Source organism: Hippocampus zosterae, chromosome 12 (assembly GCF_025434085.1).
Source record: "Hippocampus zosterae strain Florida chromosome 12, ASM2543408v3, whole genome shotgun sequence".
Taxonomy (NCBI): Eukaryota; Metazoa; Chordata; class Actinopteri; order Syngnathiformes; family Syngnathidae; genus Hippocampus; species Hippocampus zosterae.
The window spans coordinates 9,724,974-9,741,011 of NC_067462.1; the positions used below are offsets into that span (position 1 = coordinate 9,724,974).

General features: G+C 42.5%; 4 protein-coding genes across 5 annotated transcripts in view; 1 reads left to right on the forward strand and 3 right to left on the reverse strand.

Moving 5' to 3' along the window:
* Positions 1–16,038, forward strand: part of gpm6bb (glycoprotein M6Bb) — a 223,063-nt gene that overhangs the window by 145,060 nt on the left and 61,965 nt on the right. The window lies entirely within an intron of this gene.
* Positions 776–5,239, reverse strand: LOC127611787 (toll-like receptor 8). Its single transcript, XM_052082543.1, has 2 exons — positions 5,042–5,239; positions 776–4,019 (listed from the first exon to the last, which is right to left on the reverse strand). The coding sequence occupies exons 1-2, from the start codon at positions 5,042–5,044 to the stop codon at positions 960–962; spliced, it is 3,063 nt and encodes a 1,020-aa protein (XP_051938503.1). The 5' UTR covers positions 5,045–5,239; the 3' UTR covers positions 776–959.
* On the reverse strand, positions 5,315–10,821 carry tlr7 (toll-like receptor 7). The gene is made up of 2 exons (XM_052082538.1): positions 10,609–10,821; positions 5,315–9,063 (listed from the first exon to the last, which is right to left on the reverse strand). Exons 1-2 carry the CDS (start codon positions 10,621–10,623, stop codon positions 5,926–5,928), a joined length of 3,153 nt encoding a protein of 1,050 aa, XP_051938498.1. The 5' UTR covers positions 10,624–10,821; the 3' UTR covers positions 5,315–5,925.
* The window catches only part of frmpd4 (FERM and PDZ domain containing 4), a 35,215-nt gene continuing 31,400 nt past the window's right edge, over positions 12,224–16,038 (reverse strand). For both annotated transcript variants that reach the window (XM_052082528.1, XM_052082527.1), the window contains exons 16-17: positions 14,351–15,502; positions 12,224–13,834 (exon numbers count right to left, since the gene is read on the reverse strand). In XM_052082528.1, the coding sequence (XP_051938488.1) occupies positions 12,672–13,834; positions 14,351–15,502 (2,315 nt within the window). In that variant the 3' untranslated portion in view covers positions 12,224–12,671. The remainder of the gene's footprint in view (positions 13,835–14,350; positions 15,503–16,038) is intronic.

A 16,038-nucleotide genomic window follows, 5' to 3' on the forward strand; every position in this document is an offset into this window, starting at 1 on the left:
TTTTCGTCTGTCAGCTATGAATTCCTCTTTTCCTCCTTCCAGAGTTTGATTAAAGTTTGTGGTGCAAGAAAGGAAATATTTTTGCTCCACATCCAAATATTCTCAAGTGAACGACTTTGAAAGCTCACAAACATCCTCGCATTGGAAAACGCTACAGCAGTGACGCTGCCTGGGCGAATGGAGTAATGGCGACATTGTCTTTTCATAAATGAGAAGTGCGATCTTTAACCTGCTTCATGTGTAAAGTGTCCTGATATCTATCTATCTATCTATCTATCTATCTATCTATCTATCTATCTATCTATCTATCTATCTATCTATCTATCTATCTATCTATCTATCTATCTATCTATCTATCTATCTATCTATCTATCTATCTATCTATCTATCTATCTATCTATCTATCTATCTATCTATCTATCTATCTATCTATCTATCTATCTATCTATCTATCTATCTATCTATCTATCTATCTATCTATCTATCTATCTATCTATCTATCTATCGTTGCTCTCTCTCTGTCTCTCTCGCTCTCTGTCTCTCTCGCTCTCTGTCTCTCTCGCTCTCTGTCTCTCTCGCTCTCTGTCTCTCTCGCTCTCTGTCTCTCTCTCTCTCTCTCTCTCTCTCTCTCTCTCTCTCTCTCTCTCTCTCTCTCTCTCTCTCTCTCTCTCTCTCTCTCTCTCTCTCTCTCTATATATATATATATATATATATATATATATAAAATCATCAAATATTTTTCTACTAATTTAGACATCAAGTAAAGGGCACAGGCTTGACAGAAAGGCATTCTCATTTATTGAGTTCCCATAAATCTGGCTTTAAAGGGAAGTAGTAAAAAAAAATAATTAACTGAACATTATCAGGATAATTGCAAGACCTCAATGATTTCTTTACAAATCTGACAACATGCTATAGACCATTTCCTCACTGTCGTTGGAAACAAAATGCTGACTGCATCACCTATTGGTAAAGTACATGGAGTAGGTCTTGTTGTACATGACTTGATTGTCCACCCGAATAACATTACGCAGGTTTTGCCAAAACCAAGGCTCAGCGGCGGCCGTTTTGGGCCACTCCACCACGCTTTTGCCGCACAATCTTCTTCGGAGCCGTAGGAAGTAGGAGTGTTGCAGCACGGGCTCCAGCATCAACAGCACGATTACATCCACGTTTTCGTCCAGCAGCCGTTGGTGGGCCAGGTACATGGCCAGCCGGAAGACCCCGGTCTTGACGTAGCCCTCTGTTAGGACAAACATGGTTTTGCGGCTCTGTCGGATGCTCTGAAGGAGGTTATCCATCAGGGGCACACCAGGAAGCCAGTCCCTCTGCTCCAGGCACAGAGGAAGATGTTTTTCACCTTCCTCTTCCAACTTCACCCTTAGGTTCCTCATCACCCACTCGGAGACTTGTGGATCTTTGGTGTCGTAAGTCACAAAAACGTCATAAACATTGTGGCTCGAGTTCAGAGTGCGGTACCCCATCAGTTTCGCTTTCACATAGTGTAGGATGTAGGAGGCATCCCAGTAAAATAAGTGAGCACTCGTCGCCACAAACAAAAAAACAATGATGAAGGAACTCGAGACCAAGCATAGCAGAAAAGCATGATCGTCATTCACACACTGGTAGATGTCAAAATAAATGAGCGCACGACCCTTCTGGTTTTCTGGTGCGTCACAATTCACATCAGTAGTCAGTCGGGGGATGTGCACACCAGTGTTTTCAATCCATAGAATGAAGTCTAACATGTGACAGGTGCATTGAAATGGGTTATTCCCCAGGAACAATTTTTGCATTGGTGAGTCAGGGCTTAGTTGGAAGGTTGATTGATTAATGAGGGTCAGTTTGTTGAAGCTAAGGGAAAGAGCCGTGAGGCTTTTGGCGCCTTTAAGAAAGCCATCGCCTAAGTGGTAAATGTTATTGTGACTGAGGTCCAGGGAGATCAGCGTGATGGGAGTACTCCAGTTGATACCTGTTATGTCAGATATGACATTGAAGCTCAGGTCCAGACTTTGAAGCTGAAGGAAATGGTTTAGCTTGTCCCACCCGAAACCTGTTAGGAAATTTCGACTTATACGTAACTTTGTCAGGTTTCGTGGTAAAAACTTATAAACGCCGTCGGGAATTCTGGTGATGTGATTACCAGATATATCTAATAGGGTCAAATTTGTGAGATATCTGAAAAGTGTCATGTACGAGTGATCCCCTTCTTTCCATAGATGCCCCAGACGGTTGCCTTGAAACTGCAGTTCCGACAGCGATCGACTGTACAATTCTTTTGTTGTCAATGTGGAAATAGAGTTATGGCTCATATTCAACACTCTCAGAACAGGCAGGTTTTTTAGAAAGTTTAGATTATGTGTTATGCCGTAGGACTGAAAGTAGTGAGAATTGTAACTTATGTCCAGTACTTGCAAATTCTTAAGCTCTCTGAAGGCATTGTCGTAGGCCAGATCGAGCTTGTTAAAGGACAAGTCCAGATATGTCAGCGTCGGAATGGAGGAGAACTCTGTGCCGTTGAGCGCTGACGAGAATCCGTTCCCCGAGAGGTTGAGACACGTGATGTTGATGTAGCCTTCAAACTGCTGCGGGGAGATGAAGAACAGATTATTTGAGCTGAGGCTCAGCACTCGCCCGGAATTGTAGCACTCCTGTTTGATTTGGCCGTGTCTTATCTCGAAGAGATCAGAGTGTTGATGGTGGCTTCTGAATGCTGAAATGGATTGGTATCCCTCACTCGAATGCATAACACTTTTCACCTTAGTCGGATACAGACGATTTTCTGCAAGGTATATCATCTTCAGGTTGGAGAATTTGCTAAATATGCTGGAATCGAACTGAATGATAAAGTTGGTCCCCAAGTCCAGGGCAGACAGGTTTTTAAGCTTGTACAGGGGTTTGAGTGTCTCCGCTCCAATTTCTTGGAATACTAAACCTGCTAAATGCAAAGTTCTGAGTGACTGTAGACGTGAGAAATAATGTGAAAGATTTAATGTTTGGGGATAGATCTTCAGTAAAAAGTTGAAGGAGATATCAAGTTTTTCAAGTTTGGGAAGGTATGTCAGAAATGTCGCCTCCTCTGTGAATACTGTTTGTAAGAAGTTAAATGAGACGAACAACTCTTTAAGTTGGTTTAGATTCTTGAACCAGGATGAGGTCAAGTTCATCAGTGAGTTCCCTGCCAGGTTCAAAGTTTGGAGCTGCGTGAGATCTTCAAAGGCGTCCGCGTGAATGGCAAGAGACTCGTTTTGACAGGGCACACAGGGAAAAGGAGCATTTTGACATCTTGGACAGTTCCCTTGCAACTTGAGGATTTTTAATTGATTTATGCCACGGAGATCATCGTTCGATATGTACTGGATTTGATTGGATGCTAGCTGTAGCATCTGCAGGGATGAGGGCAGTCCTTTGGGAACGTTGGTTAGGTTGTTGAAGGACAGGTCCAAATCCCACAGTTTGCTCATTGCCTTGAAACTGCCGTCCGCAATGTTCATATTTGTCCCACAGGGGTTCCAGTAGTAGCAATTCTCGGATAGCAATAGTTTTGTCACGTTTGTCAGTCCAATCAGGCTGCTGTTATCCAAAGACAAAATCCTGTTGGACTTTAGCTCAAAGTCATCCAAACTGAGAGGAAGTGTGAGCGGCACCGCCGATAGGCAATTGCCATTCAGCTCCAGCACACGCAAGTTGGTCAAGTTTCTGAACGTATTGTCATCAATCTTCACTGACTGCCTCCCGTTTGCGTGGTTCAGGTAGATATGAGTGAGATTCATTAGGCCAGAAAAGGACTCATATTTAATATGCTTGATGTGATTTTCTGATAATTTCAGCATTGTTGCATTACTGGTTATCCCATATGGTATTTTTTGGAGTCTACGCCCATTGCAGTCAAATATGACCTCTGAGGTCTTCTTGACCTTGACATCACAAGGGAACTGGGGTAACATCCATTCGGGTTTGTTCGCAACAGGCCAAAAATAAGCACAGAGAACCAGCAAGTTCATCCAACATCTGGCAATCTGTAGATGGACAAGAAAAGTAAGTAAGAAAAAAAATTGCTTGAGCTATTTCCTGACTTTACATTTCACCAGGTCAAGTAGTATCAGATATGTCCAGCAGATAGCACTAGAGTGTGCACTTTTGTTTTGTCTTTATTAACCCCCTCAGTGATAATTAATTAGGGCTCATCACATAGTTGTATGAAAAAGGAAAAGTTCAAACTATAAAATCAAAAAATATAAAAAAAAGTCCAGTACTTCTCCTTGAATCAGAGTTGGAAGCACTCACGGACATTATAGTACAATCAAGATATAAACAGCTGGACCTTCAGTCATATATATTCCACTGAGCAAATGCATTTTAGTTTCTCCATAAGAAATGACAAACTTGAAAAACCAAACTGTGTTTCCTTTTCCTTACCCAACTCCCCCAGTCTCTATGTGACAACTTTTTGAGTTTGGGTAAATTATTGGTCTCAAAAGTAGTTTTTGTCACAGACCTCACTGTAGTTAGTTGTTCTCAGAGGGCCAATTTGAAAATTAATACTACATACTGTACATTTGGCCCTGCTTTTGATTAGGCATTGATGTTATATTTTCAACAATAAAATGGATTGGAGATCAGAAGTCAAAATGCTAGCAATATCTGTTAAAATTGAACAGAAAATTTCTGCAGAAATTAAAGGAATGCATCGAATTTACAAGAGACAAAGTTGGTTTTATTTGATTTCATGAGCGCCATAAAAAGATGTGATGACTCGGATCTGGCCCCTGGGCCTTGAGTTTGACAACTATGCTATAAGTGGTCTCAGGGATGGTAGAGACTGAATAACTATTGCATCTTCCGACTCATTTTAGGTGGAGTTCCTAAATTCTCAGCCCAGGAACAGACACGCGTGGCCCTTAAGCCAAGGTTTATTAAACAAAGGTCTCAGATTGATAGATGATCAAAGGCGTTCACAAACATTTCTGCCTGCGTATTGCTTGGAGGAGACATTTACAACTAGAAAATGTATCGAGAAGTTTGGATCTGTGACACTCACCATTGCGGATGCTTCACTGATTCCTTTGGATTCCCAAATGCTTTGTCTGGCTATAAATGCTGGAATCACATGTAAAAAAATAAATAAAAAGTTTGTTTTTTCTATAACCTCCCCTCCTAATCAAACATAGGTGCCAGCCCTCAGACAGGTTCCTACAGTGAGTTCTGCTACAGAAATAGAAAAGAAGAAGAAGTGCGTTGGTGCATCACTTCCCTGTTTCATAAAAGGGTGAACAAATGAGAACTGTTTGATGGCCGCAAGGAAACATTCATGTGAGAACAGTGTTGTTTTTATTTGAATTATGATGGTAGAACGTTAACAGTGCACGAAACATCATTTGCGGACGTTTAACAAATCTTAAAGGTCTCATTTGCACCGCTCGTGGCTTTCAGTGGCGATGGCTGAAACACTTTGCAAGTTGACCCACAAGTATGACTGAGCATGAAGATATGTTGCCGACCTCAGAGGGGAGCCTTTCTACAATAGGTATTTCGATACGATCATCAAAACGCTCGTACAATGGAACGCAATTCCGTGAAGATGATTGAGTGTCTCGTAGGCAATTGGTTGTAAAGTGAATTAACCCTTTCAGGGACAGTGGTTGCTACAGTGGACAGCTTATCATGTTATCAGGTTACAGGGCGCATGAATGGGTTAAATTATGACATGTTCAAACTGTCACCAACATAACAGTTATTAAATGAACAGGGAATGTAGCATTTTGACATTCTGAACTGTATTATTAAGAGAAGTTAAACACTATCATTAAGCAAAAAAGAAAAAGAAAAAAAGTACATGTTTGAATTTATCACTCTTAAGCAGATAGCTAATGGAGAATGTAGCAGGAAGTGTTAGTACAGCGAAACTGGTCCTACTGGACTATTTTACAGTGTCTCCTTAAAGAGGCTGTTGTATTGCTTGTGGCTTTCAGTGGCCAAAACGCTTCTAACGCTGAACCAGAAATATGGCTGAGCTTGAGGGTTTGTTGGCCACTCGAGAATGGAGCGTTTGTACAGCCTTTTCCGCAGTCTGAAGTACTTGGAATTACAAGGCACTTTCTCCAAGAGGATCACAACGATAACGTCGTTTTTTTCATCCATTAACCGTTGCTGGGCCATATAGAAAGCCGTCTTGAAGTTCCCGCTTTTGATGTATTTATTGGTGAGAATGAATACGGTCCTCTTGCTCTTTTGGATGCTCTGTGAGAGGTTGTCAATCAGGGGGTAGCCGGGAATCCAGTCTCGATCCTCCAGACACAAAGTTAACCGACGATCTCCTCGCTCCTCCAGATGGAGACACATTTCCTTTGTAACCCACTCATACACTGCGGGGTCTTCTTTGTCGTACAACACAAAGGCATCAAAGAGAGCACTCTGCGAGTGTAAGCGGCTATAACCCTTGAGCTTGGCCAGGCAGAAATGGTAGATGTACCAGACGTCCCACAGGAAAAGATGACTGGAGATGCACAGGATGAGGAAACTCAGGACCAGGGAAGCATTGAGCGTGTAGAGAATGATGGACAAGTCATTGTATTGGCAGGCCTGCAGGTCAACCGAGATCACGGCCTGGCCTCGTTGTGTCTCTGGGTCGGCACAGGTCACATCTGTGGCCAGTCTGGGGATTGGTACCTTGGTGTCGTTGAGCCAGGTGATGAAAGAAGTGACGTTGCATGAGCAGATAAAATCGTTATTGTGCAAAAGTAGCATTTCCATCTGATTGACGACGTCATCCGGAAAGCTCGATTTCTCAATGACTTGTATGTGATTAAAACTAACGTCCAAATATGTTAAGTTATGTGCGTCCTTGAGGAAGTTTGGGGTGAGGGTCAAGATTTGGTTTTTTTGCAAGAAGAGCTTCTTGAGAGATCTGGTGCAGTTTGAGAGCATTGTTGGAACCGTTGATAAACTGTTCTCACTGAGGTCTAAGACTTCCAGCGATCGTATGAGCTGCAGTTTTCCCCATGGAAACGATTTCAATCTGTTGGTTTTTACGTAGAGCTGCGACAACTTGTCTGGCAGGCCGCTGAACACTTGAGATGGGATAAAATTGAGGTTGTTGTTGGAGATGTCGAGTACCTTCAAGTTCAACAGTTTCTTGAAGTAATTGACAAATCTGGTGTCCCCGTCTCTCCACAACATATCTAGTCGGTTATCTCTGAACTCAAGTCTCTCCAAAGATTCACTCTCCATCTCGGTGTTTGTCGAAGTAGAAATCTTGTTGTGGTTCATGCGCAGCGTTTGCAGTTTTTTTAGGTGCTTTGTGAAGTTCAGCATGTGAATGAGGCCCTCGGATTCAAAATAATGGTCATTGTAGCTGATGTCAAGTGTTCTGAGATTCTTCAGCTCTTGGAAAGCAGTGGCGTACTGCAAGTCCAGACGATTGAATGTGAAGTCCAAATATTTGAGATGAGTCAGGTAGCTAAATTCCGAACCATTCAGACTTTGGCTCATTGCATTTCCTGATAGATTGAGGCACCGCAGCTCGGACAGATTTAAAAAACCAGCATGCAAAAAAAAAATGTTATTCCTGCTGATATCCAGTGTTTTTCCATATTTAGTGCATTCCTTTTTGGCAAAAGATTTAGCAACTCCAAATTCTTTAGTTTTAGCTTTGCAGCTACGTGCATCTTCATCGTATCGGAAGTACCGCATTTCTCGCACTTCCTTTTTTTGGTAGTCGGACAGTAGATGAGGCCAGAGCAATGACTTCTCATTTCCTCCAACGGCATTTGGCTCTTCAGATGAGGCTGATATTTTGTTGTCAGAGAGACTGACCATTTTATAACTTGGCAATCCCGTTAGGATACTAAGGTTTGTATTTTTAATAAAGTTTGTGCCCAGGTCTACAACTTCTAAGTGGAGGAGAGTCTTTAATGAAGCAATGCTCTCCGGTATCAGCTGCTGAAACACATAGCCTTTTATGCGAAGGATTTTAAGAGACATAAGCTTGGAAAAGTGCCTGCTCAAAGTTAGAGTTTGGGGATATTGCTGTAGTTCATAATTAAATGAAAGGTCCAATTCTACCAATTTGCTCAGAAAATGTGGGAAATGTGTCCTTTCGATGTCCCCTGCTAAAATGTTTTGTGAGAGATCAAGGACTCTCAGTTCTCTTGTACCGTTGAACCATTCAGGCATCACAAACCTCAAAGAGTTACTGTGCAGACGAAGAGTCTTGAGTTTGGTCAACATTTGAAAAGCTGACTTGCTTATATGAAGTGGGGACTGATTCGGGCAAGGTGTGCATGGGAAAGGAACATTGTAACATCGTGGACAGTTTCCGCTTAAGTCCAAGATCTCCAAATTGGTTAGGTTTTTGAAATCATTTCCTGTGACCGCCTCGATCCTATTGTTGTAAAGATACAACTCCTTCAGACTTGTAGGCAGCTGGTGCGGAATAAAAGATAAGTTGTTTGACTTGAGAGACAACCGAGTCAAATTGCTAAGCTGTGAAAAGGCGCCATCTTCGATTTGATAGGAAAAATTGCACGGATTTCGATAGTAGCAGTTTTGACCAAGATAGAGCATCTCAACGCTTCTGATTGTGGAGAAATTTGCGCGGTAAACTTGATAGATGTGATTGACTTCTAAGCTCAACAGAACTAGATCGGAAGGGAGTCCTTTAGGTATGCTGCTAAGTTGGTTTCCATCTAAATAGAGCGCTCGTAGATTCCGTAGGCTTGTGAACGTATTTTCCTCGATCACCAAACTCTCGGTGCAGATGTGATCTTTGGATCCGATTTTAACGGGCATGCAGTTACACCTCATGTCAAGCTCAGTCAGGTTCTCCAAGCTGCCAAAAGAGGTAGAGTTCAACTTGGGTATATGGTTGATGGTGAGCGTCAGATTGGTGGTGTCTCTTGGAATGCCTTGTGGGACGTCCTTTAGGTCTCTTGCGCTGCAGTCCACCTTTACCGAGCTCCCGTTGTCGAAATCGGTTACACTGCATGGCAGAGTTTTGGGGTATGAAGTGATAGCTGCCCGTTTGGAATGACAGCCGACAAGCCCTAGGAGTGCCACGCCCATCTGTATGGAAGCACAGAAAGTCAATTGCAGTGGATGCTGGTCAAGAGATGGCACCAAGGCTCCCATTAGCTTAAAAGGAGCGGAAATGAAAAAATCAAAATGAAGCTAAAATATAATCCAATGATGACAAATGATCTTTTTTTTGGTGTCTTTAAACGAGTTGGATTTATCTACCCACCTACCCACAGACCCTTGACAGATTAATTTTTGTGAGTTTCTCAGTCACTTTTGAACATTTTTCAGACTGGAATTGAAATTTGTAAAACAGTAAGTGAGTTTCTCAAAATAAGCAAATAACAAAACTACACGATTCCTCTGTAGAAACCGTTTCGGTGTCAAAACCCTGAGTATATCTTTCAAAAGTAAATATTTGCGGGACTGAACATGTCAGTGCCACCAAAAGGAGTTTTTAAGTCATTGTGCACGGACAAAAGAGTCAAATTGCTTTATAATGGCGGCTAGGGGACCGAATGGTTAGCACGTCATCCTCACGGTGCAGAGGTGCAAGTTTAGATTTTGGCTTCGGCCTTCTTCTGTGGAGTTTGCATCTTCTCCTTGTGCCTGCGTGCGTTTTCTCCAAGTACTCTGGTTTCTTTCCACGTTCCAAAAACATGATATGGTTGGGTAATGTAACACTTGTCCCTAGCTTTGATTGGGAGTGCGAGTGGTTGTTAGTCTATGTGTGCCCTGCGACTGGCTGGCAACCATTTCAGGCTGTGCCCCGTCTAATGCCCAAAGACGGCACACCCGCAGGATGAAGTAGTTGGCATAATGGATGAACGTATGGATAGACTTTTATGTCAAAATGTTGAAGAGTGTGAAGCAATTCAACATTGATCAAATTCATTATATATATATTTTGATCAACATGACATAAGTAATTGATAATGTCGGAAACAGCAGAGATTGTACATAATTGCTTGCGTGGATCTGCCAAACCATTTGCAACTTGTTCAAAGAAATGACAGACTGCTTTATGATGTGCACAAGTGATACAATAATGTGAAAATTGAAAGTAACAGTTTTGAGAAGTTCAATTCTGAGCTGAGAAATGTACCAAAGCATCTGAGAAAAACTTGAATTAGCACATACTGGGAGGTATTGAGGTTAATTTTTCAAGAGATGTTTTGTTGTTTTAATCATCAGCTTGAAGCATTTTCCTATACATATGTTTTTTTTATGCCCAAATAGTCATACGATGTGGAAGTGCTGATCATCTGTACGATAAGTAACAATTTTGTGATGATGGCTATAAAGTTCTCATTGTGTATAGTGAGAGACATGACTACAACTACATATTACTGTAGTTAATGTTAATATTAATGTACCAAATGTTAGAAACGGCTGTCGTTACGGTGGGTGCAGTTTCACACCCTGATAAGCTACACTCGGAACAAGAAACATGATACTAAATGATATAAACATTATTTTATGGAGGCAGAACTTTTGTTTATTCAGTACATTAGTCCTGACAACAATCTACCTGACCATGACTTATAAATAGAAATATCTTACAGGACAAAAGTAAGAATCAAAGCTACTTACCAGAAGAAAGAACATGATGCGCACGAGAGATTTCAATCCAATAGTCAGTGAGAGATGAAAGGACCAGGTGCTTGAAAAATAAACTGTTTACTCAGTATCACTTCCCTATAGAATCGCATGTAATTATTCCCTTTTCATATCGCACGTTTAGCATGATTTTATTGACTGAGCGATCATGGCGACTTCAACTAAAGTGTTGAGCTCCGACACAGTTTTTGTGCCCAAATGGCAGAAAGCCTATTTTATTAATGCAATACGAAACGTCAAGTAGCATCAGCAGATCAGACAGGTTAGCGGACGTGAGTTTCAGATGAGGAGGAAAAGTCTTCAGTGAGACAAGGTCGGGGAGCGTCAGCAGATCGGGCAAGGCGGTCTTTGTGTTCCCAAGGCTGAAAACGTGAGTTTCAGATGAGGAGGAAAAGTCTTCAGTGAGACAAAGTCGGGGAGCGTCAGCAGATCAGGCAGGCAGTCTTTGTGTTCCCAAGGCTGAAAGAAACGGAGCAAACTTGAACACAACGTAGTGAATGACATTGCTTGAGCCTGAAGGAGGTTTCTGTGACCCTTCATCCACAACGGCCTGGCAAACTGCAGTGGGCAGTGGAGGCATTTGTCATGGAGGTTCACACAGGTTCACTATCTATCTATCTATCTATCTATCTATCTATCTATCTATCTATCTATCTATCTATCTATCTATCTATCTATCTATCTATCTATCTATCTATCTATCTCTCTCTCTCTCTCTCTCTCTCTCTCTCTCTCTCTCTCTCTCTCTCTCTCTCTCTCTCTCTATCTATCTACAGTATACAATATATAATATATATAGTAAGTAGCAACAGAGTTTCAGTTCACAGATGACATTTTTTCCAGCACCAATAAAAGTAAGTGGGCCTCATCTTGGAATCTTAAATTTAATAAATGTAGGACTTTGATACAAATTCATTGCTTATCCTGTACCAGACCTTTGAGGGATTCCAAGCTCTTTATGGTTGACTGTATAGCTTTAATCAAGTGACTGCATTTGTCTGGTTTGATAACATGTGGGAGTACTGTAATGGAAAAAAAAATAGATATCTCCAACTCCTTCCATTCCTAACGCAATCAAGATTACATGTAAAACTATATGGAAGGCAAACAAATGTGGACTTGAATTTAATGACGTATCGCCGCAAAAATGGACTGGCTTCTCATTTTCTTCGTTTTTAATTGCATGTTGGTAAAATATTCAGAAATCCCTCCCACCATCCTTCAGGTGCGCCCCCATTTCCCTCACCCAGACACGTTAACATTATGCAATGTGCTTGTGCGTTCTGACACTTAACTCTGAACACTCTTGCTGAAGTAGCCCGCCATCATCACTAATTCAAAAGGCATCACCAGCACTCAAGCCAAAGTCAACGGTAAAAGCATGAATTATTTTACATAGTTATGCAATTACACATGCACCTGTGTGTTTGAGCAATGCAAATTGGTCAACAAACTCGTCACTCTCTGAGCTTGTGTTATTTTGATTCGACGCCTCAGAGACAAGACTACATTAGACATGCGCACGTGCAAATGCAGTTTTCCCTTGAAAATTGTGATTTGGTCGAACACAAAAGTGAACATTGTCAACTTTGCTTGAGGTCTCTTAAAGTTTTAATAATGTTGACCAAAAACATGACAGGGAAGTGTATACAGTGTCATTGTAATCACCCAGCAAATGAAAAAAGTGCATGATTTCAACACAATCGTTTCCTGTGCAATGATTTATCTACAGCTGCACACAGTATTTCTCCACCATATTTTTACTTTTTACAAAACAACATACGATGAGAGGTCTTTAAGAGCAACCAATATATAATTTAAACATTTCTTACAATATACTATTAAATAATTGGGTGGAGGTCTGTATGCATCGTTTTAGAAGGCTAAATCTTTTTAAAATTTTGTGATTGAAATATTTCTACATCGTTTAATAAAATAGACTTTATACAAGGCTTTTTTTTTGTCACAGCAGTTCACATTGGTAGTAACACCCATGTCTCTTAACTTATGGCTTTAAAATCAATAATTGGGATACGTTATTTGTTGCACAGTGTTGTCATTGAGTAGATTAGTGTGTCTATGGTGGCAGACATGTTGGCAGAGTGATGCATCAGTGTCTTCACACTGGCGTCTTTGGGTGAGCTGACCAAAGAGTCCTCAGCAGCTTTCAGCAGACACACGTAGTTGATGAGCACCTCATCAACCTTGGCCACCAACTGGCGCCGCTCTGCGTCGCTGCGCAGGCCTTCCTCGAGGGACATGCAGGCCTGCGTGAGGCAGCAGAGTGTGTGGAAGCTGTGTGTGAGCGTGAGCAGCAACTCCTCCGGGCTGCCGTATTCTGCGGCCATTTGACCGCAGGCGCCACTTAGCGCTTTAGCCTGCGTGATGAGCAGCTGAGAGAAGGTCTGCCTATCAGCGTCGCCAGCTTCCATGTTTTTCTCTTGAGACGCATGGCCGGAACGCAGCAGGCTAATGATCTCTGTGGCGTCCGTGCGTGCGAGTGCGAACCCCGTACGAAGGCTGTAGGTTTTCCCCTTCATTGAATTTACATGAGCCAACCTCTCCTCCAGGCTCATTTTGGCCATGTTACTTTGCTGCGCTTTACTGCCTGCTTTCTTATCGCCCCTCGGGACGACAGAGAACCTGAGCTGGGAGGGCTCCCTGTCATCATGATCAGTGTTCTTCTGTCTCCAGATAAAGCAGCAACTGACCGGCCTGTGACATCTCAATGCACCTGCATCCAGCCGTGCTGCCTGTGGCGGCCGTCCACAAGCTGAATTTAAGGTGACCGAACCATGTGACAAGCTTTTGGTGACAGATTTGACATACAGTACGCGCTGGGCTTTTGAGCAATGTTGTGACTCTAATTTCTGACCAGCGCTCTTCCCTATGAAGGTAGCTTTGGTCCTCTCTAGCAATGCCTCAAAGCTCCTGGAGCCTGCCATTAGGGTGCTCCAGCTTCTACTGCGCATCGGAACCCTACGTGGCTTCCTGAGGCTATTTTTGAGAAGGTCACATGAGGATCCGCTAGAGGGTGTATACAGGGCATGTGGGTTGGACTCAGGTCTGGCCCAATTTAACCCACTGGGCTCTGTGCAGCTTGCTAATAACGATGGTGAAATGACTGTGGTGGTGTTATTGGTCTCACGACAGAGCGCTAAAGATGTCTCTTCTCCAAGCGTCCTCTGCTGTGCGCAGGCTACACTAGGGGGAGGAGGAAAACAGAAAACTGTTAAGCACACACCTGACACCAAATAACAATTTCAATTTTTGATATTTGTTTTCCTGAACGCAGTTCCATTCCTGTGGTGGCGTACTGTAGTAACATGAATTGCGAAGGACTGTAGACTATCAATAACTTGAAGTGAAGTTATAATTCCAGTAAATACAGTGAAACTCCTCTACAACGAAACCTACATTGAAGAAAATACCACCTATTGTGAAAAAATCTTCATGAATGCATGCGAGTTTGTGTGTGTGTGTGCGTGTGCCTGTGTGTGTTTGCATCTAAGATCAAATTTGCTACAGTGAAAAGCCTCCTGTTGTGAAAAAATGTCTTGCTGCAAACATGATTTCGTTGTAGAGGAGTTTCACTGTATTTCATAAAAAATACTTTTGAAAAAAATATAACACCATCAAACAAAAACTGTGAGTATGTGTTTTTTGGATTGGAAGCGAATGAGTGAGTGAGTGGCAAGGTGTTAATTAGTTTTACCTGTGGTTTCTTTTATCTTTGATAATCTGTGACCACTGTTTCCAAAACCAGAGTCTGCGCTGGTCGTTGCCTGGGTCTTCCTTAGTTGTGTGGCTTCCTTATTTTGCCCGGAGTGAGCATAGGCCTTTTCCTCCGGACCAGTTACATAACTCAACCCCTTGAGCGAGGACTCAGATAGTACATGCGTGTTGTCCGCGACGCAAAGGGGAGAGTCCATTGGAGTGACACAGCTGCTGCTACCCGTGCTACATCCGGCATCTATAGATGAACATTGTGAACTTTGGAGAGAATGAGGCCCCTCACTCTGCAGAGATGACATGCGCTTGCTCAAGTGGTACTCGTATAGCCTTGTGACATCTTGCTCCGATGACGTCGTCTTAATTTGCTGCTCACCATCCCGTGAAGTATCAACGCCCTCCTGTCCTTTGGAAGGAGAGCGGAGTTGGGCATTTAATGGTTGGCTTCTTTCGTCTGAGTCCTGTTTCCCTCCCTTCACTGTCAACCTGTCTGTGTGGGAGGCCTGTGACTCATTCACATATTCTGGAGCGAGAGCCTCATCCATTTTGTTTCCTGACGTTCTGTGCAGCCACTTTTGATGGCGGTCTTTGAGCGACGTTCGCCCCAGATCAAGCTGATTGACATAATAGGAATCCCGCACGGTGAAGGTATTATACTTCCCAACAAGATGCAGCGGCTCTTCTTTAGCTTGCTCTGGGGTGGTCACATGGGATTTTTCTATGGGGTCACAGGTATCTCGTTGAGTTTGGTTCTCTAAATCCCCTTGTTTGCCTCCGTGCCCGCTCAGAAGTGAGTCAATATGTATCTTCGTGAAGTACTCACTGACTGATTTTATTTCCATCGTCTCTGGCTCCATCTCACCGCCGTCAGAGTGGAAAAGTTGGTTGGAGGCAGTTGTCGCAGATTTTTGCTCGTCACCGTGAAGCTCCTGCACAGTCCCGGCTTCGCCAAGTCGCTCTGACTTTTCATCATTTGCGGCGTGATAACCGTCTGTCACCGATGCATGCATCCTCAAGTGCTGGTCTGAGTGTCTCTGGGCGGTGGCCAGTTCGGAACTTTCCGTCATCTCGGATGAGTTTGTCTCATTGCCAGAATCTGATGACTCTGGACTAAACGCACGTGATATTACTACACCTGCATGCCACAGAAAGACAAGAACGCCATTAGGACATTAATTGCAGGCATCTCGGAAATGATCATGTCACAGAATGAGGGAAATGGAAAGATGATAGTTGAGGTGGGTAGGAGAGCATGCATAATATGTTTTTTGTTGATTACACAAAAAATACCTTTCTGTATGACATCACATAAACTATTTACAGTTGTAAAACAAGTGGTGTCATCTAAAATGAAATTCATTAAAATCGGAAGACGCTGGCCACAAAGGCTTTTTAAAAAAAAAAAAGTTTTGTTTTTGTTTCAGGGGCGACTTTGAGGTAATGCTGACAATTTATTTGACAGTCCTTTATCAAGGTAGCTCGCTGAAAATTTTGACAGGTGTTTGGTTTGTTAATAACAAACAACAAACAACAGATCTTCACATACAAACAGTTTGGTCATGAAAATGAACGTGTATGCACAAATGAATGAAGAATCTCACACAAATGGAAATATAGAACAAAACGGGCTTTATTGGAAAAAAAAATGACAGCAACAAATGAAAAGTGAAT